Source organism: Lutzomyia longipalpis, chromosome 1 (genome assembly GCF_024334085.1).
Source record: "Lutzomyia longipalpis isolate SR_M1_2022 chromosome 1, ASM2433408v1".
Taxonomy (NCBI): domain Eukaryota; kingdom Metazoa; phylum Arthropoda; class Insecta; order Diptera; family Psychodidae; genus Lutzomyia; species Lutzomyia longipalpis.
In genome coordinates this window covers 48,960,388-48,985,353 of record NC_074707.1, presented here as the reverse complement: position 1 = coordinate 48,985,353, position 24,966 = coordinate 48,960,388, and the positions used below count along the sequence as shown (strand labels likewise).

The 24,966-nt window shown below is 32.5% G+C and overlaps 1 protein-coding gene across 4 annotated transcripts in view; it reads right to left on the bottom strand.

The window, feature by feature from the left end:
• LOC129787959 (CCR4-NOT transcription complex subunit 6-like) overlaps nt 1-24,966 on the bottom strand; it is a 116,232-nt gene that overhangs the window by 87,616 nt on the left and 3,650 nt on the right. For 3 of the 4 annotated variants that reach the window (XM_055823849.1, XM_055823850.1, XM_055823851.1), the window contains exons 2-3: nt 24,317-24,635; nt 24,057-24,232 (exon numbers count right to left, since the gene is read on the bottom strand). In XM_055823849.1, coding sequence (XP_055679824.1) covers nt 24,057-24,232; nt 24,317-24,621 — 481 coding nt within the window. In that variant the 5' untranslated portion in view covers nt 24,622-24,635. Of the gene's footprint in view, nt 1-4,135; nt 24,636-24,966 lie in introns of those variants that run through there. The other variant, XM_055823848.1, reaches the window with a different exon arrangement.

The window sequence follows — 24,966 nt, the reverse complement described above, 5'->3', positions numbered from 1 at the left end:
TAATCGAGCTTCTGCATATTTTTTTTACGAATCATAGAAGCCCGATTTTTTAGCCCGATTCAGACTGACTTAAGAAATGTTAACTTTCGTTTAAGAAAACTTAAACAATCTTCAAGAAACTTAAGTCTTTCTTAAGAAATTTTAAATCTGTCTGACTATAGTGAATTGACCCTAAAGAGTACAAATTTCCAATACTTGTTGAACACACCAATTCATTAGTGTTCAATAAATACCTATTCTGAGTGCATATTAATTGCTATTGGTAAGAGGAGTTCCGATGAAAGAAGTGTATAGTATCCGTGTGTATAATTTTCCCCGCTGTTTTTTCCTACCCTAAAGGTATTTCTGTTACGCATTTTAGTCACTCTTGTGTTTTAAAAATTATGTGCTTTGTAGTTTTATTTCAAGAAAAAAAACAGAAGAAATACAACTAAAGGGCATAATAAAAGAAGGTAGGTAAAGGTAGTAATAATAAAAAAAAATGTGAACGAATATTTATTTACACACACCTCCCAGCTATTTGTGTTCAAATTTGCGTGCAAAAGCGATAACGAGTAATTAGAACAAATGCGATATAACGTGAAAAAGTCATATTTATTTAATTAGTTGGTATACCACAATCGTGGCATACCAAGTATTGTAATCGTCGGAAAAACCGACCACCTCAGATCGGGCTCAAACTTGGTATGAGCACGTTTTAGACAGCCCACATTACGAAAATGGTGGTGGAAAATTTTTGATCCGGCCGGCCGGCCTGCCGTTGGTCCCCATTTTGCTTTATAGCTCGCGAACGGTAATAGATAGAGACTTCCGGTTTGAAGTTTTCTATAGAAATGTGGGTGTAAATTTTCATTTTTTCGCATTTTCAAAATCCAAGATGGCCGCCGTCCGCCATTTTGAAATACTGTCAACCACTTCCTTTATAGCTAGAGGTCTGAAATTTTAGTATGTTGTAGAGCTCAATGAGACGTTTTCATCAATAATTCATACTTGAAAATCGGTCAAGCGGTTTAGCAAATATGGCGGCCTAAAGCAAAAAGTGTTTTTTCAATATAACTCGAGAACGGCTTGACCGATTTTAACCATCTTGGTATCAAATGAAAGGTTTCAAGAAGCCCTACAACTGTCTAGAATATTCAGAGTTCCAAAAATTGCCGCAAGAGGTGATAAGATCAAAAACAAAAATTGCCTAACTTTAAGAGGCAATATCTCCGAATCCCCATCTTAGATTTCCTTGAATTTTTGATATGTTGTAGCCCGACTCAATATCTATCACCAGTCCGAAAATGAAGAAAATCTATGTCGCCGTTTAGAAGATATGACCATTTGAAAAATTCTTGAATTTGAAAAGTTCTAAGAACCATATCTCTTGAACGACTTGTCTGATTTTGTTCAACTTGGTATCAAATTAAAGGTTTTGCAAAACTCTACAACTTTCTAGAACACCAGAAACCTCTAGAACCATTCCTTGAGGTCAAAAAATGCCAAAAACTGTTTTGGTAAAACAAAAATCCGCCATTTTGTGTTCTAGAGGTGACCTTCAAAATAATTGAGATATATATCAAATGATAGCTTATTTCAAGACCTTTCCAAAACTAGTCACGAAATTTCTGTAGGTCTAATAGAACCTAAGATATGAGCATTTTTATCTTTCAAATTGATGAATTTCAGAAAAAAATCAACTTTGCCTACTAATACTCACAAATTAAATTACAACGCATAGACTGATCCACCCGCGTTGTGGTATACCAACTCTTATAACTGGACGCGTTATGATTGACTTTTAAACAGAAATCCCATCTGTTTTTGCGCTTCAATGAGCAAAATACGGATGTAATTACAGTGGTTAAAAAAATGAGACCTTTTATTTGGAATTTTTGTTTCCACGTTACACATTATAAAACATAAATAAATGTAGGTATTTCATTAAACATAAATAGCAGGAAATGTTTGTATGTAGGTACCAACACATTTTCCGCAAATACTGCAGCATATTAAATTTTGTATTTAAATTCTGAAATATTTTCTACTTCGATGCATTAACATGCATATTTTTTTCACACAAATTATTCTCAAATATTTAATCACAATTTTTTTTTATAAATAACATATATAGGTAAATATGTACGAAAAACCTTTTGCAATGCAGATTTATTTTCATTTGTATAAATCTATAAAAATAATTTATATAAATAGGTACATTTTACATGCAAAATATGTTGAACAATAATTTTTTTCTTCAATAAAGATTTGTTTAAAAATTAAAATTAAAGTGAACTTTAAGGAACCCCCAACACCATAAAAATCCCACAACATTGAATTTTCGCAATAAAAAATTTTAATTTATTTGCCCCCTTATCACTTTCACATCAACATAATTTCTCATTACACCGAAATTGTTGGCAAATTCATCATTTTGTTTATTATCTGCAATTTATTGCTCAAACTTGGCCCGCTGTATCACTTTTTCATGCGTCTCTTCACATGATTAAGATATTAAGAAAGCCAGAGAAAAAGAATTTTTGCCATGTAAGATTTATCTTTGACACAAACATTCCATATATCGGAGAGCGGAGAATTTCGAAGGAAACTTTTGTAAAGAAGCTTTTCTTTTTTAGCAAAAGCCGATCTTCATAAATTTTTGTCGTTATCGTAAATTCTTCTACTACACCATTTTGTATTATTTAAATTTTTCACACGATCTTTCTCATTTTTTTTCTCTTTCTATCTCCTCTCTTATGCAAACTACCAGCATAAGATAGCAAAAATAGGTAATATATTTTTGCAAACATACTTCAGAATGAAATAAATTGCTAATTGTGAAGAATTCCTATTCTGGTATTTCCGATCCAACAAAGTTTTCAGTTGAATCACCCAACACTCCCCAATTACGCGGGGGAACTTTACTGTTTGTCTTATAGAAGATAGACCGTCTGCGCGGAAGAAGAAAAAAACCCTAATTTGTAAGAATCATAAGTTTTGGAGGAACTAGTTTTAATTTTGGACACACCAATTACTAAAGTTTGAAGCAAAAATTACCCACAATCACCAATTCATCTTCTTTCGCTCTCGACTCTTAATCCATCTTACTCTATGTCCCAAAGAGTAAAAGACGAAAAAAAAACAACTTTAGCAAAAATTATAAATGATCTTTCATGTAAGAGATCTATCAGTATTACAGATCTGTGCTAAATTTAATTTCACACTAATTTAAAAAATTTAATTGGAGGGACTAACGAGCAATCATGGTTTTGTTCTCTTCACTTGTAGGACGACGTGTTCTATATTTCTAACTCGTGTAGGTGATTTATCCAAATGAAACAAATACGGTTGGGCCTAATTTTCTTTTTTAAAGGCCTAGGTTTACCTAGAACCTAGAAAAAAAATCTTTAGCTGGTTTATTTCGTTAGAGGCTTGTTACTGTAGTTATAATCATTCTCCTTGATTTTTTAGATCCTGAATTAATGAATAAAGCTGCTAGAAATTGATTGATTTAATAAGCCCCATGATTTAGTTTCATCTAGCCCCGATTTTCATAAACAAGTTTTACTACATTTCATTTTTATAGATCTTTAGAAGATATTTAGTCATCGTCTAAAATCACTTATAAAAATCTTTTATTAAGAAGAAAATATTCAAATAAAAAGATAATAAAAATAAAACTTAACGATAACTTTTTAATTATTTATAGAAAAAAATCATCAAAAACGCTAAATGCGCAAACAAATCCTGCTCCAATCTGTCTATTTGACGTCAAAGTTCATGAATATTGTGCAAAAAACAGGGGCTATGAGAAAATCGCATTGGAAGCAAAAACAAGCATCTTTATTGCCAGATTTAATTAACAAATACGTTTGTCGCTCTCATAATCTGATAAAAAATTGTTTCTATCTTAAGAAAAAAATCAATATGGGTGTTCATCGTATCTCTTTTTCACTTGCGTGTTCCCACATTTTAATCCCCCGCGGGAGAGGGTCCCGCGAGAAAAGAATGCCACACTGAAAGTTCTTGAAGTAGGTCATTAACACAAAATTTTGTATTTGGGAAGAGGGAATGCGGGAAACATCTCCTCTTGATTATCCAACATAACGATCTAATTCAAGTTTCTCCACAAAATGATTTCTCCACGCACACATTTTTCTTTTTTCTCTCTAAATAGTTGAGTAGATTTGGAGGATTTTTTTCTAGAGAGTGTCCGATGGGAAGGTTTTATAAGTAGGTAGCTTTCTTGCCCTTGAACCTCAACATAATTTTCTGTGGTTAAACTTTTTCTTTTCCCAAAGTCATTCTTCTTAAATTTTTTCTTCTTCATTTTCTCCTACTAATTCCCCTTGTTTCTTGTTTTTCTATTATTTCCCCCTGTCACGGAGGCAAGGGCACAAGTGTTGGAGAATCCCATGAAGATGGTAGAGAATAAAATAGAGAAATCACTCTCTAAGAGAAGCTCTACGAGATGGGGAGATTTTAACGCCTCAAATTTCATGGAAAGTTCTCAAAATCATATTTATCTGATGACACAGCAAGAAATTTTCTTATAAATTCATAAATTGAATATAACAAAAATTTCTTACTTCTTCATCATAAAGGTAATTTTTCATGAAGACCCACACATAGTATAAATTTTTTTCAACGCTTCAATTAGTCATAAAAATTCATTCATTAATTTTAACACCAGAATAATCCATCAGCCAATCTCTGCCGCATTCTATCAACAATTTAATTGAATCTTCGCCCAGAGACTTTTTATTCTTTCTCATTTTCAATTCTCTCCAATTCATCTTCATTACGATTTCGAAATATCTTTTTGGTTGTTTTTTTTTCAACGAAAAATTATTAATATTTCTTTGCCTTTTCTTTTAATCACAATCCTCTCCTTTAAGAAATTAGGATATTGACCTTGTTGAAAGTTTCTTTTACACTCACAGATTTTTCCCTTCTTTCTGTCTTATGTGATATGATAAAAAAAAGTTAATAACTTTGATATGAGATTTCACGCAAGAAGGAAAAAAAAACGCAAATTATTTTCTTAGACGTCCCTGAAATACCTGAAACGCCACATTCACGAAAAAAAAACTTTCAATACCAAATTGAGCTACCAATTTTCAGTGAAAGAGTGTGAAATAAATGGCTTTATGTGGGAGATTGAGAACAAATTAGGAGATCAAAAGATGAAAAAAAATTTGCTCAAGAAAATTATTTCACGGTCGTTAATATTTTTTTATCGATTACTTTATATACAGGTAGTATTTCTTCACTGCTGCACAAAAAAAAAACTATTTGGTGGCGTTACAAAATCCACAAGCCACACAGTTAGTAACTGTTCTCATTAAATTTAAGAAGCATTTCAAGTGATTTTCTGAGCATTCTCATTGCTCCTCAAGACGCACGACGTTTGACGAACAAATTAATTAGAATTTAATAGCAACAAACTCCTAATGAATCTGAGCTAATTTTTTGTGTCTCAAATTTGGGCTTAATTGAAAAAAAATTCACGTCAATTTACCCCCCGAATAAAAAATCTTATGCAATTTCATTCATATTTCGTGGAACGACATAAATTTTTGCACAATCCCATGTGAAAAAAATGAGCATGGGAATGTGAGAAACAGAGTGATACACTCTTTAGAGCATGATTGATGAATGTACATTGAGGAATATACATATATATTTTTATATAAATTGTACTTCAAACACGCATTTTTTTTTAAATTATTTTTATACGTCTTTAGCACTATTTTGAAGAAAAAGCCAACAAAATAAATAATAAAACATTTTTCAATGCAATGATGTACGCATTTGCAAGACTGTGCGAGGTAGATATCAATTAACTATTGTAACCCTCCCCCCCATCACGATTACATATAATTATTGATGGAATAATATGTTTAGAAAATTACTTTGTAGGAGAAACTGGGAAGAAAAATTCAGCACAGGATGATGATGTAAAAAAAAAATATTGAAAGAGAGAATAAAGATATTTTTGTATGAAAATTCAATCAATTGCTAATAATGATAATTAAAAAAGTAAATTACATTGCATTTCTTCTCCAATGCATTATTCAATATGGTATTGATGAAAGGGAAATTATTCGTTGGCTTCTTAATAGACAAAGTGGCTTGAGCGAAAGTTTACGCAACAGGTGAAATTATAATTAGGATTGCTGCATTTTTTCTCTCTTAATTTTAACGGATAAAAAGCTTCTTGGAGAGCTTTTGTATTATTGGGAAAAATCTTATGTTTTTGAAAAAAAAAATCATTCTTTCTGTTTCCCCCAGAAAGAATCATTCGATTTATGAAACTTTCCCTCTCAATAAATCAAGAAATTTTCCCCACAAAACCCTTTTTTACCTTCTCTTTCACAAAAGTTAAATTAACCATCAATCCCTTATGAAGAAGAAGAGAAAAAAAAACTCTCACTGAATGTGATTTAATTGGTATTACCATGTTTTGCGTCTCTTGCACTACTTGCAATCTTGATTCAATTGAAAAACACCTTCAATGGATTTTATAACTAATCGCTTTAAGAGAGAGAGATTGCAAGAAAAATAGTATCGCAGCAGAAAGAAAACTTTCACATTTCTAAAGTGAAATTATATTCACCCCACACGAACGTGACTCTTTTGACTTTATTTTCTTGTAATTTATATATGTAGCAATGGGTAAATTAAATAGAAATTTTTCATTTTTATTCCACTATTACTCCCAAAAAAAAAACGAGACTATTTTCTTATTAACTTTCTTCCTATTGTGACGTTCTTCTTTTTATTTTTGCCGTGTGGTGTGTCAAGTACTTTTTGCATTTTATAACTTCCAAAACATCTCTTTCACTCTTTTTTTTTTGCTTTCCAGTGTCCACGAATGTTTATTATATATAAAAAAAAACCACTTTAATTTAAATAATATGATGTAGGTAAATCACATAACAATTCATGCTGAGTTTATTGACTTCCCACTTGTATGCTTATTCCTCATCACCACATACAAGTGAAATATGCAAATTTCCTGCCATTTTATGTCATATACAATTCATTCACTTGAAATAACAATGCATTCACATTGCTTTTGGCACTACCACGCGGTTCAAATAAATTTAATGTATTATGTATCCATTTTAATGCGAATTGATTAGATAGTAATTCAATAATAATTAAAGTTTCATTGATAGCCACAAATAAATATAATTTAGTCTCAACTATATTGGGAAATTATTTATTTACTTTGTCCAATGAAAAGCTATCGGAAATTCTCTTTTTATTTTTTTTCATTAAAAAAGCTTTTTTTTAATGTCAGAAACTGATCGAATGTTTAATATTCATTCCTGAGTAATATAAAGTTCTTTAATTCCAAATTTCATCCCCCAAGAAATCACTTCTGGGCAGGTTAACTTTTTATATATAATAATAAAAATCATTTTCATATATTTCTTATTTATTTAAATATCCTTAAGTCTGGTTTCTCCTGCTCAGTGAACCTTCGTAAAAAGACTTAACGTAAAAAGATTCACACGCTTTTCTCACCCGGAAAATTTTTGTTATCAGTATACATAGGTAAAGAAAAGCTTTCCAGAAAATATATTTTCTTTTTCTTTAAAAAAAAATTAGTAGATTTTTGAAGCATACTGATTCTTACTTCTGTGCTGAACAAAAATAGCATTTATTTCCAAAGTTTCTCCATTATAAATCCAACTTTTGAGCAGATTAACATTTCAACAACACTGATAAAAATTGTTCTCAAAACGTTTCTTTTCATTAATTTATGATTCTAACCAACCAATAAATCTCTCATGCTAATTTCTCCTGTTCGCATAGAATTTAAGTTAAGAATGAATATTTAAGTCATTAAAGCCTTTAAAATTAGGCTAATGAAGCCGGGAATGGCATCTGATTTGTTCGAATTTCTGTGTCAAAAAAGAGCCCAGACACTATAATCCCCTTTAAGCTAACCCAATATCCGTAAACCTTTCACTAAAATTCCTCAAATTTTTCCCCTAAAAAATATTATTGAGAATCGTGAGGAATATATTTCGCATTTGTCTTCTCCCCAAATTTCCAATTGCATGAAAATCGTGTAATGCTTCGTATAACCTTCTAATACTATATATCCGATCACCATTGAGAAGCCCCAAAGAAACCATAAGCAAATTGCAAGAGAAACAACTCATCTTGCATTGCCTGGTTTGTACATTAAAAGTCTAATTCGTGTCGGTTTACTTTCACTATGTGTGTAAAATTGTATATGAAAAGTGTCTTTCATTCGTTTTTATGTACAAAAACCACCATCATACATATATGTACATAATAATATAGTAAGAAGTTTTTTTTTGTGGTTTTTGTACTGAAACAACAGCAACAAACAAACAAAAAAAAGCACTCAAAAGAGAAAGCTCTGGCGGATATGGTTGTTTGTGTCGCTGCACGTCATGATTCCATTAAATTGACTTTCAATCTAAAATAGATTTCCTTCTTTTTCTCTGGCGTGCATTTTACAGAATATAACGTACCTATCTATATATGTATGTAATGTATAAAATCTCCAGCTTCCCGTACCTTTTTTTCTCATTTACAAATATGGTAAAATGTATGTATATAGTTTAAGAAGAGAAATAGATAATAATAATAATGCAAAAAAAACATTCAACGCATAGAGAAATTACTTAAGAGTGCGTTACAACGTTAAAAAAAATAGCACTTTAAGTGCAAAAATTAATTTTTCCAGCGCGTGTTTCATGTGGAATTAAATACAGTAAAAATATATAGTTGGAATTTTTTTCTCCACTTCACATTAAAAACTTGCTAACTTATTAATTCACTTAGCTAAAGATAATTTTTTTCTCACATTCTTCTCGTTTTATAGATCACTCACTAACAACTTGCTTTATTATTCGCTTAGATGATTATTAGAGTTTTACAAAAAAAAAAAAAAATACATAATATATGTCTCGGGTGCTATAAAATTCATACTAAATAAAAATGTATGAAGGAGACATGCTAAATTTTATACAAATTATTTCAATAATACATTACATACAACATTGTTACAAAATTTCAGAATAGATACAACTTTATGCATCAAATTTAATTTACATTTTTCTTTTTCTTTATTCTTCTTCTTCCTCTCAGCTATTTAGCTTTATTTATGGGACGTTTTGCTCTATATGCAAAATATCTTACAAGGGCTCATTGCATTTTGCCCCGATCGTATGGGGTTCATCCTTTTAAGATAATTTCTTTAGAATATGAAATAAACTTTTAGTAAATTTTAAGCATCGCTGTTTTACTATGAAATGTATTAAAATAATATTTATTACAACTGACGCTACACACTAAAAATAATTCCCGTAAAATTTACGGTTTGGGCATTCTACGGTGATTCCATAAATGTCTTAGTTTCCTTTCTTTTACTACCTTACTATTTTTAGTTTTTAAAAAACATTTTAGTTAATCTCTATATATGAGTTTTCTGTACATTTTTACTAAAATTTTTAACTGAATTTCTTATTAAAAAAATTGACATTTATTATATTGTTGGTAATCAGCATAATATTATGCTTTTCCTAAAAATAGCTAGAGCAAAGACACATTTTGCCATCTCTCAATCGCAACTACATTCTGACTGCCAACCAAATTTCGTACCTTTTACGGTGAAAACTAATTATTTTAGTCAATTTATAGTAAAATTGTCTTCAAAAAGTCTAAAGCGTCGATTCAAATAAAAATCTTTTTTATTCTTTTCTAGCAACTTAAAAGTTGTTGTAAGATTTTGACAGATGGTGTTTTTAAATCATTCTGTTGTCGTTCTATAAAAGAAAAACAAAGAATTGTTTTTTTTTTTTCAGAAGAACTGACAGAAAGCCCTTTAAAGAGCCCTAGAAAAGTAATTTTCCTTCGAAAACACAATTAAAGACAGAAACAAACTGTCAAAATCTTATAAGATTTTTCTCAGAACAACAAAGATCTTATAACTAACGAATTGTAAGAAAAGAAAGGAAAATATTTTTATCAGAATCTATCCCTAAAATTTTTTTTATTTCACAAAATTTTGATGTAAAAATTATAAAACTAAAAAAAATAGTTTTCAATTTAATTAAACTTTTAGGAAATTCTCCAGTTTTACGTTTAAAAAAAATCACAAATTTTCCCGTCAAAGTACATTGACCGTGAATTTAATAGAAAATTTATTAATTTTTTTTTTTACTGTGTAAGTTAAATATTATTTTAACACATTTCTAATGCAACGGGCGGCGGTTTTAATATTAAGCAAAAGTTCATCTTATCTTTTGAAGAAATTATCCCGAAAAAATGAGCCCAATCCGTTCTGGACAAAAAGTAACGAGCCCTTGTTAGAAGAGAATAAATATTTCTTAATAAAAACTCTTACATTATTTATTTTTTACTCTTCAACAGGCATTAGTTGGAGTGTTCCATTCCATACCATATCGATGCAGCTGAGTATCTCATTGCCACGATCTTTCTCTTGAAGATAGAGCGGTGTGCCGAACATATTGACCCCTGGGGCCTTTGACCTCTGTGGTGAATTTGCACCCCCAATAAATTGCTGTGCCATGAAGCAATCACTAAATACTGGTAGTTGTGGTTGATCAAGCAGGAGATTTGCAATTTGTACCCCAAGATGGAGATCCTGCGTGTCGTTGTGTTGGTAATTTGTCGACGGTGTTGTGTAGCATTCGGGTATGCCATCACTGAAAACACTATCGGAGAAAACACTTCCACTATCCGATGAAACACAATCACTAATTGCGGGAACTTTTGCTGCTGCTGATGGCGCTATTCCTCCTCCCATTGGGCTGCATGGTTGTTCATCGTCATCACTGCGTAAATCCAGTGATTCCATAACACGTCGCGAGAGTATCTCCCAGCAATTGTCCGTCAGGAGAAAATCACAGACACTGTTGTCACTATTGGACGGTGGTGGTGTTGCTTTTGCACCATTTGCCCCACAATCGACAATATTGAGAAGATCATCCGTGGCAAAATGCAAACCACTGAGGAGATCACATCCGGAATCTCCTGAATCACTTAAACTACCCTTACGAGATCCATCAATTGTATGCCCATAGACTTGCTGCTGTTGCTGCTGCTGATTACATAGTTGCGGTGTACTTCGCCATTCATTTCGTGCCGATGATGATTTAATGTGACTCCCAATGACGCCAACATTGCGCCGGGTAGCCTCAACTTCACCCGAATTGTCTGAGCACGATCTCCTTAGTGGAAAAGCCCAGATACGGCAGAAGGGATCACATAGGCGACAGCTGCACGAACTCATTTCCTCAATCACCTCATCACCACCACCACCTCCTGTCCCTTCTGCAGCATCACCGGCAAATTGTGGTTCATCTTGTGCAGACATCATACTCATCACATTGGTTGAATTCTTCTCAACCATTTCGTGAATGGTGGTTGTCTGTGTTGCCGTACTCGTGACCAATGGTAGAGATTTCATCAATGATACACCATTGTTGGCATTGGGGCAATTATTTTTACCTGCCCCATGCAATGGGACATTTGGATTTTGACATGCATTCGGTTTCCGCTCTTTCTTGCGCCTCTTCCGTGGCTTTATAATTCGCGGTAGACACGTGTCAGGTGTATGACTATTAGAGGATGATGTTGAACTACTTTCATCGCTATTCACCATTGAAAATGTATCATGAGGCGTTGTTGCTGGTTGCAGCAGCTGACGATTCCCATTTTCGTAAATATTCCCACCAAAATCATCCAGTCGTTGTGTCGCTACAAAACACTGCTGTGGGACTTTTTGCATCACAACAGCGGAGGGTGGTTGGGGATGGCGCACAAGAGGGGGTTTGCGGTAGCCGCGATTTGCAAGAATTAATGGTGCACCGTGTGCATGAATGGCCAGTCGGGACATTGCTGTCTCGTCAAAGTCTACATTTTGGGCATTGTTGTTGGTTGTTTGTTGCGTGGGTGGTGGTGGTTTGTTAGACGACGGTGGCATTTGATGATGCGGCTGCTGCTGCTTTCTTGGACGACGACTTGCTGTACTAATTAGCGGAACACCCGTCCATCCATTGGCATTTTGGTAGCAATTCATCATAAAAGTACCACCACCGGTGTTGTTTGCCTGATTCGGTGGCGGTACAATGGTCGTGGATGCTGCAACACCTGCCGCCCCATTGGCAACCGTTGCTGTCTGATGAAAGTAGGGTTGTCCAACAGGTGGTTGTGGCGGTGTTGCCTGATGATTCGGCACATGATGGTGCGTCTGTGTCGCCGGTACCATGTATCGATTCATATATCGATCCATACATGATGGTAATGTGCTCATCATTGGCGCCAACCATTTGTTTATTATCTCCCACCCATCAATCTTCCTTTCCACACTCTTTAATATCACCAAAGAGTGGCTTATTCTTTAGCACACACTAATACTCGTTGTAGTTCACCTATAATTCACTCCACCCACATTGAGACAGTGCCACATTGAGCGACAAGATGAGGGTTACAACAGCAGAAGAAGAAAAAGAAGTCCAACCAAGTGACGAACGGTGCTCTAATAACACTTTAACATCATTCCGTGATATATTGCATTTCACACAAACATTCAATTATATTTATCTTCTTTTTCTCTTTTCTTTTTTCAACTTGGTTTTTGTATTTCTTTGTGCTCTCTTTACTTTCTTGTTCCCTTTAGCGGCTCAATCATAAGCCCATCTATGCACATTATAGACGAACACACAGGTAATAATAAAATGAAGGTATCATCACAAATTGTTTTCTCTCTAATCTGTTAGACTTCTTCTTGCTCTCCTTTATTTTTTTTTTCAATTTTTCTTCTCAACAGCACTGTCTTTTAAACACATCCAATGCAAATTCGACTAATGCTGCATTTATAACTTCCACCACTCAACACTTCTTTTTTCACCTTTGATGTGAAGATTTTTCTTTTTATATAATAAATCCAACACAACTCTTTTATTGGTTTAACAACAACAACAACAAAATGTGCATTACTCTCTTAATTCCTCCATATGTGAGAAGAATGAGATGAGTTTTATAAGATGAAGAAAACTAAACCATTACACCTTGCTTATATCACTTGTATCCATTTTTCTTGCATATGAGAGTATTTCTTATTTAATTCAATCCAATAAATTGCATTGAATCAACACAATTTCTGTCTCTTCACAATTTTTCCTTTTTTTATTTTAATTAATTTTTGTTGTAAAGTAGCACCACACTGTGTTTTAATTGTCAGCACTCATGAGCTTTTACTTCTTGTTGAATTTTTTATTTTTTTAAGTTAATAATTGTCACATTAAGGTGTTGATGCGATTGCAAAAGCTCACTGTTGCAAGTTTCATTCAGTTCAACGCGCAGCAACACACTCCCCATTAAAATCAGCATGGAAACTTGGTCAAGCAAAGAGAGAATTCTCTTGTTAATTTGCACACAACTATTTTTAGTTTTCACAAAATATTTTTTTTTCATTTATTGTGTTGTCCCGCAAAACAATTGATTGCAGGTGGAAAAATTGAGGTACTTTTACCAAAAAGAAAACTAATTTATGTCTCTTTGCCAGCAGCAGCAATCTCTTGTTAATCCAAATGGTTGCTCTACACAACTTTATGTTTTCCCATTTAACGAATAAGAAAAAAAATGTCTATCGTGATCTTATGGTCTTGGGGATTGTCCAATGCGTATTATATGTATATTTTTCCAATGTAGCAATACGAAATTGTTGAGAGAAAAACGACCCAACAGGTAGTGGTGCAAGGTGAACAACACTGTAGATCAATTATAAATTCAACACTCTCCTTTTGAATATTTCTTGGTGTGTTTTTTTTTCTCCGTTGATCAGTGGATATTTCGTAAGGGAGAGATATCACGTACAAAGTCACAAAACAGAGAATATTTTCAAAACTTTTGTGAATGATTTGTAATGTCTTGTTTGAGACAAATAAAACTGCCCTATCCCAGTAAATTTTCGTGATCTTGCAGTGATCTTCACTTATGATCAATATAGAACTTGATTTTCCGTCATACACACTGTGATCAGGGCGATCTAGTTTATTCTCCTCTGTCTCTTCGTTTTCTCAACTAAATTCACAATAAATCCTCTTCTTGAACAACTTGCGCAAAAATCAGCCTTCTCAATGAGCGCACGATCCGACATGAATGAAAGCCGGCGGGCAACTGGTCTGGTCGTCTGGTGGAATCAGTGATCGTGCCTCTTCTGATTTTCCAACATACACTACACACAACAACACTAAATTACATACATATATTCACACATTCAACATACATACAACACCTCTTTCTTCACCTAAATGTTGATGGAGGTTTTTTTCTTACTTTACTTTGCATCAACCATGCGAGTTTGTTTCTCTAAAGCTTTTTTTTCCACTGTCTAGATATGTATAATTTTTTTTTTATCTAACTCGTGCACAGAAAATTCCCTCCCAAATGGGGAATTTTCTTTTACATTTTATGTACATACATAGGTAGGTAGGTACATACAGCAACATTGCGATGAAGATCACCTTAAAGATCATGTTTAGATCTTATGTGTATTTGCTATTATATATAAATTGACAATATATATATGTACTATATATATTGAGGGAGAGACTCCACTTATTTAAAATTCAAAAACAATTTACAAGATCACTCCAGTGAGGGATCAGCGATCGAGTGAATGGCGTGGTTTTTGTTTGCTGATGGGGAGCAACTAAACGACATTTCTTTGTACACATTTTCCTCCCAGCATCATCCCGAAAAAAAAGCCAAGAAAAAGATATAAACGGAAAGTAACAAGGAATGCAAGAAGTATGGCACTCGGTTACAGAGTCAATTGTTCTTTCCACATTGGTCAGAATGAGAGAGAACAAATAGAAGCTTTGGTGATCATTGCTGCGCGATCACTTTATTTACCCAATCAATGTTTCTCTTTTTTTTTTCTTCTTCTTAAATTAGTGATCAACCATTGAGGTTTCATCGATCTCTTTCATCATTCCTCCACAAGTTTTTTTCTGCACCACAAATGAGTGAATTACATAGATATACACATAGTATGCTATATATAGTTTAGGTGTAGAAGCAGCAAAAAACTCACAATAGACAGGAAATACTTCAATCAAGCATGTCAATTAAAAATCACACTCTTCACTCATGATGACAATTAACCATCCACATGATGATATTGATTAGTATGAAAGAGAAATTATTGACATAAATGGTTATGATGGCAATTTAACATACCCTCCATTCAATGCTCTCTCGCCTCTCTTTCACTGGTACATTTTATCTCTCTCTTTCTTTTACCACACAACATGATCATCCTTCCATCATCAAAAGTGTGTGTACTACTTTGTGCGATGTGATCTCCTCAACCACAAACTGAATTGATGATCACGACGATATGCAAAAGTGAAAATTTTCTCTATATATGTTGTGTAAAATGTATGTCAACCGCAGTACCATGATCACACATCGCATTTCTTCTCCCAAAAACCCCCGTCTTTCTTAACTCCAATAAAATAATCGTAAAAGTGTGATCACCACAGTGCAAAATTTACCATAAAAAAGATTAAACTTTAACATTGGAAGCGCATGATGGGAATAAATTTACTAACATACAAATTAGGGAATATTAATCATTTTGCTTTCTGTGTGTCTTTCTCTCATTTGAGATTTAATGAATTTTGTGTGATTTTTAGGTTAGTTTTGATAGGAAAATAGGATAAGATTCTGTGAGAAAATCGTTTATTTTGAATAGAATTTTTATTTAGAAAAAAAAATGAAATAAAATTTAATAAGAAAAACAATCTGCAAGTTAGAGCCCTCTTGATTGATAAATTCAAAGTTAAATAAAACAAAATAGATACCTAATAGAACTATTAAATATTTTTATTCAAATTAATTTTCAACATTAATAAGTTCTAAAACAAATAAATTATCTTAATATTGCAAAAAATGTACCTCATTTCAAACATTGCTCTACTTTGTTCCATACAAAAATTTAGATCAATATGCAAGCACTCAATGTCTCAAGATATTTATTGTAAGTTCAAATCCCACTCTGGAAAGTATTTTATTTATTTTTTTCCTACAAACCTTTTTATCCTTTTTCATTGTCTTACAATAAATCGAAAAGAAAGTCATTCGTACTGCAAAATTTGATTGTCTTTTGGTGCAAAACTAAGTACCTATTAGAGAAGAAATAAAAACCCACAGCATTTCATGAATGACCCACTAATATCTCCAGACCCACATTCTCCCTCTCCCAATTTCCTCATTCTTCTTCAATCAATTTCACAGAGAGATGATCTCTTAAGAGAAGTGCGATCTCAAGGTTAACCTACACACATATCGAATGTGTTCCGTGCAGTGATCATTCATTTTTTTTCTACCTCCATCATGCATGGGCATATTGTGCAAAGTCATATTTGTGACGATTAAGCATGAGTAATTTAATCTTATGGACACGATTAGGAGCTCCTTCAGAGCAAAATATTACTTCCAGCATTGCCAACATTCCATTTTGTATTGACTTTTATAAATCACAAGATTAATATTGATCACAAAATATCTTATAATGCTTTATAAGATTATGCTCCATTCGCCGAACATGCAATCATTCTCCTCTATCTTGCACAATTGTTAATTGAGATAAAAACGAATGATCATAGGGTTTATAATTGCTTGATTATTTTGTATGTATACGCGGCGCTTCTATCGTGTGTTGTGTGGTGTGATGTAGCATCAACACCTCACTAATTGATCATGCAAATTGGATATTAAATTAAATTACGGTGAAATTGGGAGAAAGAGAAATTTTTGCCTTTAATCTTCGTGACTTTCTTCTTGGCTTCTTCAATTTTTTTTTATCGTTTCTTCTTTAACGAGACTCTTTCACCCAGATCCTGCGTTTTTTCTTCTTAATCTTCTTTAAGCAAAATTAAATTATTTGAGAGATTTCTTTTTTTTTTTGTCAAAATATTTATTCCACTAAAGCCTCCGGACTTTGTCATCTTGCGAACTTTGTAATCTTGACTCATCTTTTGTATAAATTTTAAAATATCACCTCATTTGGGTGACTTTTTGCTGTCTTCACCTCATATTTTGAAAAATTACTCCTCTATGTATTTTTATGTGCCAATTTTTTGGAAGAAACAATAAAATTCGTGCATATTTCTCTGTTTTGCAGACAGTTTTTTTTTTCATCTTTCCTTTGCTCTGTCTTGAAGAAAATAAATTGCTTGCGAGGAGTCTCACTTTTGAGGGTAAAAATTGGGTCATCCGTTTCATTCGTATGCACCGCACGGACATTGTTGATCTTTTGGGTGAAAATTAGAGGTGTGAGAGATGCCTTATTGTGAGCTAAAGGCACAGAGAAAAAGATAAGAAGAAAAAAAAATACACCACGACGTTTATTTAATGAAGCAGATGGGTAAGTGAAGATTAAAGTAAAAAAAAAAAAGTATAACTCAAAAGCATCACTTTCTCAATTTCTTCTTTCACCCATCTGCCGCATCCATCGACGGCACGAACGACAGACCATTGGCGATGTACCTCCAAACATCAACGAACTAATACCTCCCATCGCATAATTTTAACGTATTTTGTGGTTTGCGTGATTATTTTTCCCCTTTAATTTCTACACAACTCTTTCTTTTTACATCTCATCAACACCTCTTTTCTTATTTCTTTGCCCCCCAAGACAACCAAATTGTAGGTATATAAGTGATGCATCTACATACATATGTGTAAGACCATACGTTATATTTCTTCTTTTTTTTTTGAAAAGCAATATGTTAGCCTTCACGCAATAAATATGCACGAGCTAATATGACCGCTAGACTACATTTCTACATTTCTATTCTCATCAAAAAAAAATTAAGAATTTTCATTTCTCCCAGAATTAAGTTATTTATTTTAAATATTCTAGAGGAGAGAATTTCAATTTTAAAAACGATATTAAAAGTAATAGGCAATAGCAATAGAAGAATTCAAAATGAATAATTGAAAAAAAAAATTGACATCAGTAATTTGACGGTTTATCAATTGACAGTTGACTTATGTCATTTCTGACAGATCTGTCAAAACAGTATTATCATTAAAGGATGTTAGAATCCAAATAAAAAAAATCTATTTTAAAGCAAAACAAACAATTTGACATCAGTCATTGGACAGAATATGGCAAATGACAGATAAATGAGGTAATTTATTTATTTATTTAATGCCTTAGAATGTAAGAACTATGACAGGACTATTTATAACAGGAAACTTTTGATTTAAAAAAAAATCTAAGGAAATAGAATAATTTTTCAAGAAAAAAAAGCTTATTTCAAAGCAAATAATATTTTGACATTACCAAATTGGCAGCAATTGATTTGGCGGTTAATTTATGTCATTTTTGACGTACCTGACACATTGCACTGCTATACAAAGAGTAACAACTGCATTTTTAGTGGTTTTTTAAAGACTTTATCAACTATTAATATATCCAAATATTTTAAATATCATGTCAAATATGACAGTACTATTTTGACAACTCCTGTCATTTTTGACAGATCTGTCAGAAAGTTTAAAAATCAGATCATATTTTTTTTCTAGTTGTACTATTATAAAACTTTTTTTTTTCTTTAAAAAAATATCATTAAAAGTCAATTAAACTTTGACAGCTCTTGCATTGACATAAACATGCGTTTCATTTGACATTTTAACACGACGCTTTAAACACAACGTGACGTACTACATATACGCATTCATTTTCCATGTTCAATCAACGAATGGGAAGATGAAGAAAAAATAAATAAAAGATGTGTAGACTAGTTGAGGAAGGAGAAATAAACCAACAATAATCTCGTGCAATTAAAAGAAGTCTGTGTGTTCTCTATAAGAGAAATTACTATAATTTTAGCAAATTATCTCAAGCTGTTTATCTTTTCATTTACACACATATAAGACACGCATTTAATTTGAATAACACAAGAAAATTGAATAAAGCCGCAAGGTACGAAGAAGGGGGAGTGAATGGTTGTAAAGTGAAAAATATTGAGTAATTAAGAAAGAAGCCGGAATTTCATACACACATTTTGTACAAAATGACTTTCTTTCTTTTCTCTCTTTCTCCAATATATCCAAATAACAACAAAGCTGTTAAAAGATGTTGAGGTATAAAAAAAAAAACAAAAAGCAAAATTTGTATTTTAAAAGAAATGACCAAAAAGACATGGTAGCGATTTTCTTTGGCCTTTAAGTGGGTGTTTTCTCAATCATCTGCCCAAAATTAATTTCTGTGTCATACGAGAAATTAAATCAATTTCAACGCATATCATTTACTCGTTTTTTTTTCTTTCTCTCACACACATTTTTCTGGGTTCCTTTCGCTCATTTCTTTTTCTTATTTTTTTTTTCTACAGCGAGGCTCTCTTTTTGCACTAGCTCTCTTTCAACAATATCACCCACATTGAGATCGGAAACAAAAATTTCGCACAGAGCTTGAGGAAACTTTCATTAATTGTATTCAAATTAGGTGTCGATTTATGCACACACACACCGTGCAAACTAACAAGAAAAAAAAATGTAAAGCTGTGCAACCAAAACTGAAAGAGAATCAAGCTTAAAAGCACCCAACCTGTGTGTTAAGCATGAATAATTAAACATGGTGTGACACACAAATTCAAACTCAACAGATTGAGGTGTTTGTGGTTCATTAAATTAACACACCGCCACTGTTGTTGCTTTGGTAGGTTACGTTGCGATTCAATTTCAATTGAATTTTCCTCATTCATGATATACCCAACAACACACAAACTCCTTCATCCCATTCTCTTTCCCATACAATCCATCTAACCTGCCCCCACCTTCAATTCCTTCGTGATTCAACTTGGTGGTGTTGTTTCAATTGAAAAATCAAAGAATCATTATATCGACATCACCTTGACCAAATCTCCTCTTCTACCAGTACTTTGGCCACAACACAAAAGAGCTATAAATGAGAATGACCAATTGTTAACATTCTCACTCTATTTCTTCATTTTTTCTCTCTCTCTCTGCCCAAAGCTTATGAGGAAGAGAAGGGAGAATTCTCTGAAAATTATAAACTGAAAGGATTTTCATTTGATTGTGAGAAAATATGCTGACCTACAGAAAAGTTCTCATAATCTATTTATATTTCTTTTAAATAATTAATTGGATTTAGATCTGTAACTGTGCTGAATAATATTGAAATCACCTACAGAAAAGCTCAAAAGCTCACATTTGAGAGCTTTCACAGCATGTTAAAGGATTTTTCTCTCTCATCTGTATTTTTTTTAAACAGATATATTCCAAAAAAAAAACCATCAATAATGCATTTAATTTACTTCAATAAAAATGAAAGTTTAATTGAAAATGAAAGAAAAAAATATACATTTAATGAGAATATACCATGAATTCACTTGCAAAGAATCTCAATCAATGTTTTTTTGCGAAAAACAAAACAATTATAGCTGCATTTAATAAAAAAAAATCAACGAATTTATCATGTTTATTGCATGAAAGACATAAAATAAATAAATAGAGAGAAAGAAAAAAATCAGTAGAACCCCCATTGTTTTATCTAATTGAATAAAACTTCAATTGATTCAGCACAGTTTCACTGAATTAATTAATATTTTCCTCCTCTCTCTCTCCCTCTCTTCCCCAGACTTTTATTGCAAATTAAACAAAATACGACAAGCGAAAGATTGAGGGATTTCTTTATTGATTACCTTTCAATTTGGTGGAAATAATCAATTAGAAAGTCTTGTGCGATGTTTGCGACACACAGTACGGATGCATTAATTTAAAAGTTTATGTGACCAAAAAGTTCTTTTTCCCCTCTTTTTGTTTTTTATCTTTGCAATGGGAGAGAAAAGAAAGAAGAAAAAGTTTCTCTTGTTTGCAATTTCCGGTACTCTAAAGTGGCGCTCTTTTAATTTTTTTTCCAGGGGGCTCTATCTTTATTAGCAATATAGGAGGGGGTGTGGTAAAATGGCGCAGAAAGAAATCAACAAAATTCTTAATCTTTGAAAATTTAGTTTTGAAAGAAACCATTAAAAATACGGAACTAATAAAAATTTTTTGCAAAATTAAACAGAAATTTTTTCTTCTAATAATTCTTAACACGATAAAACGCTTTAAGGAGTCTATATTCATTTTTGTTGGTCAAAATTCGTCATAAGTTCCATAAGTCAGGCCTAAGTTTTCTTAAACAAGCCTTTAGTTTTTTAGATAATCAAACTAGATTTAAAAGATTTAGTTTTTTAATTAAGCTTAAGCTTTTAAAGATTTTTATTTTTAAAATAGGCTTTATTCTTATTTACTAAGCCTAAGTTTTTTATGCTAGGCAAGCTAGATTTAAGTTTTTAATGCTAGGCTTAAGTTATCTTAAATCAGGCTGTAGTTTTTTTTTTTTTACTAGGCCTAAATTGTTTATACTAGGCCTTAGTTGCTTAACCTAGACGTACGCGTTTTTTCCTAGATTTAAGTGTTTGGTGCATAGGCCTAAGTTTTCTTAAACCAGGCTTTAATATTTTCTTACAAGACCTAAACTTTTAAGCATAGTCATGCTAGATTTAACCTATAATGCTAGGTTTAAAGTTTTCTTAAACCTTCGTTTATTTTTTCAGTAAGCCTTAAGCTTTGTTCGTTTATTTTAAACCAGGATTTATTCTCTTACGTAATAATGCAGTATTTAAAGCTAGGCCTAAGTCTCTTAAAACTAGGCTAAGTTAGTTTAGGTTTTTTTTTTTAAACAGAATTGTAAGAATAAATGATCTAAGCCTAATCTATATTTTCTCAAACTTGAGACAGAGCCTTGAAGTAAAGTTTCTTTCAATTTCTGTTTTCAAATGCGCCATTTAACCCATCTCTTCCCTATAAATACAGTCTTTTCACGTGAAAACACAGCTTGACAATCGTTTACAGTTTAATTAAATGGAGAAGTAAATCGTCCCATTAGCAAAGGTATAAAAATCAATAAACTCCCCATTTACAACGAATTTCATTGCTCTTGCAAACAAAAAGTCGATTAGCCATATAAATGAAAACCTTCTTCTGGAATTGAAGGAGAAACTCTCAAAATGAACCAAGATGTAGCAACAACGATGAATTTAATGTCTTAATGTTGTAAATTATGCAAACGATACCACACACATAGTTCAATGGGGTCAAACACGATCTAACCGTGAGTTTTGAAAACCCTAAATAAGGGCTTTTTCCTTTTCATAAAGAGAGCAACGCGCGACGTTCCCTCTATTTTGATCCTCCATTCACTTCTTCAATTACAATCTCAAATTAGTCAAATAATGTCATTATAATTTCCCTTCACCTTTCCTTGGTTAATACTCTCCTCTTCTCTCTCTTCATTCTTGCTGTTTATTTTTGCAAAAGAACGCCAACAAAAGAAGACAATGAAGAAATTTTGTGAGAGAGAGATTATGGCAGACACAAAAATAAAAAAAAAAGCTCCACAACAAGAACATTAATGTTTATACGGAGTTTGCACATATTTTCCGCGCTGTCTCGCCTTATCTTGTATCATTTAACATTTTGTCTATAATTTGTGACCTTTCCTTGTCTCTCTTCGCCTCTCCGCCAAAAACCCATTGTCTTGTAATACTTCCCATCCACCAGATTCATTTAAGAGATCTTTTTTTTTTTTGAACCGCCTCTCCTCCTTTTACCTTGTTTTTCATGCTCAATGAAAAGCATACAATATTATGCCTAAAATACTTCATAAAACCTACAATCTGCCCTCTTTTCCACCGCGCTCAACGATGAGAGAACTTTGTGAGAATGCATGGAAAGGATTTTTGTTGTCAGATAAAATATTTGCAAATTAATCATATCATGGCACAGATATTAAAAATAATTTCAAGTTGAAGAGAAAAAGAAGAAAAAAAAGATAAAAGAACAACATTCCTTGTTGCTAAATTGCAGCAAATATGTCAATTGTCCAAGGAAGACAGACAACGATGCGAGAGATCATTTCATTCTTCACAAAAGGTTGCCAGAGATGCGATGAATGGAGGCTAATTCCATTTACAAAATGCCCCCACGAAGGACGCATAAAGTGTGGATCATTCACGCACATAACTATGCTGTGTGGACACAGAGAATTGTACATTCGAATTGGAAAAATCTCAGACTTTTTGTAAAAAAGAGAGATGTGCAAGGAATGCGAACAATTGCAGCAGCAATAAATTAAGAATGCGGCAAATAAATCAACAAAGAACAAATATTTTCTCATTGAGAATTAATATTTCCCCTTTGTTGAATGACCTTTTCAGCCAGGAGAATGATTTTACTTATTTTTATTTTTATTATTTGTTCAGAGGTGGACAATTTAAAACCATTTAAATCATTTTAATTTTATTCGTGAGTTGTAATTAATTTTTTCTCCCTTAAGTAATTAAAAGGATTTTAATGATTAAATTGTGGAGCAAAATAAACATCATAGTCAGGTATTGGTTAACGTCGCATGGGATATACTCTTCTCACCCATTAATAATAATGAGTGGAAAGAGTATATCCCATGCGACGTTAATCAATACCTGACTGTAATCAAAATTAAATATTTTTCTCACCAAAAAAAAACATTTTTTGTTGACCAGCAGAACTTTTTTTTAGAGTAAAAAACATCTAATAAAGAATTATTACTTTCGAATAAAAGAAAAAAATTTTCTCATAAAATGAAAACACATTTCCAAAAAAAAATTTATTCTGCCCAGAATTTCTTACTCTCTTCAGGCACGAAAATTTGTCTAGAAATCAATTTCCCCTCTTTTATTTAATTCGACGTAATTCTCTGTAGGCGTAAAACACACTTTTCCATCAAAAATTCAGTTAAAAACGCGAGAAATTGCAAAAATTCTGTACGCTCTAGCCTAGAGCAGCACATACAGATAAACTCTAGGCTTTTGAATCTCCGCTAGAGTGTCTTGGATATTTTTTGTGGGAAAATTTTTGGCATTTAAAAAAATTCAAATTTTCAAAGCTCTGAAAGCTTCAAAAGAAAATATAAAAAAAAAATTGCGACTTACCTGTTAGATTGTCCAACATGAATGTAAGTAACTTCTGTGTTCCATTCGGTTCATTGTAAATGGACAGAATATCCTTTCCCAGTGGGTTTCCGTGTAACCCGAGAACATGTAGATGAAATAATTTTCCAATTTCGTACGGTAAAACACGCAAAAAATTATGATTTAGTAAAAGTTCTCTGAAAAAAATTAATTCAAGAACAAAAAAATCTCATTAGAATCAAGCATAGAGAAAAGGCAAAAAAGAGAGAGATTGAACTCACCTCAATTGAATGAGATCCCCAAGTTCTGCGGGCAAACTCCTCAATTTATTGCTGGACAAATCCAGCGTCTTGAGATTAACCAATAGTCCAATGTCAGGTGGCAAGCGGAGGAGGTTGTTGTCGTTGAGATAGAGCGCTGTGAGATGCTCAAATTGCCACAGCGATGGGCTCAAGTTCCGGACATTGCCTGTTATCTCGACCGCTTGCCAGTTTGTCTTTCGTCCTGCTGCAATATCTTCAGACGAGAGGAATACAGTTTGCCTCCTTGGGTTATTGTTTTCATATTTATCTTTATTTCGTGACATTTTGTAGATGTTGCCTATTTGAAAGAACAAAAAATCCTTTTAGAAGAATTTTCCTTAAAGAGAAAAATTCTTTAAAATTGTTTAAGAGAAAAAAAAATCTTTAGCCAACAATATTTTATACGATAAGCATTTATTTTTACAGTGCAGCCTTTTGTCGCTTTGAAAATTCTGCTTTTGATCAGAAGAATATTTCGGTTTGATCCGAAGAATATTCTGTTTTGGTCAGAAAAAATTTGATTTGAATTTGATTAAAATTTTCCAATTTGAAGAGGAATGTTCCATTTTGTCAGAAAATATTTTCCTGGTCAAAGTGACATATTTACATGATCATTTTGTCATATTTTC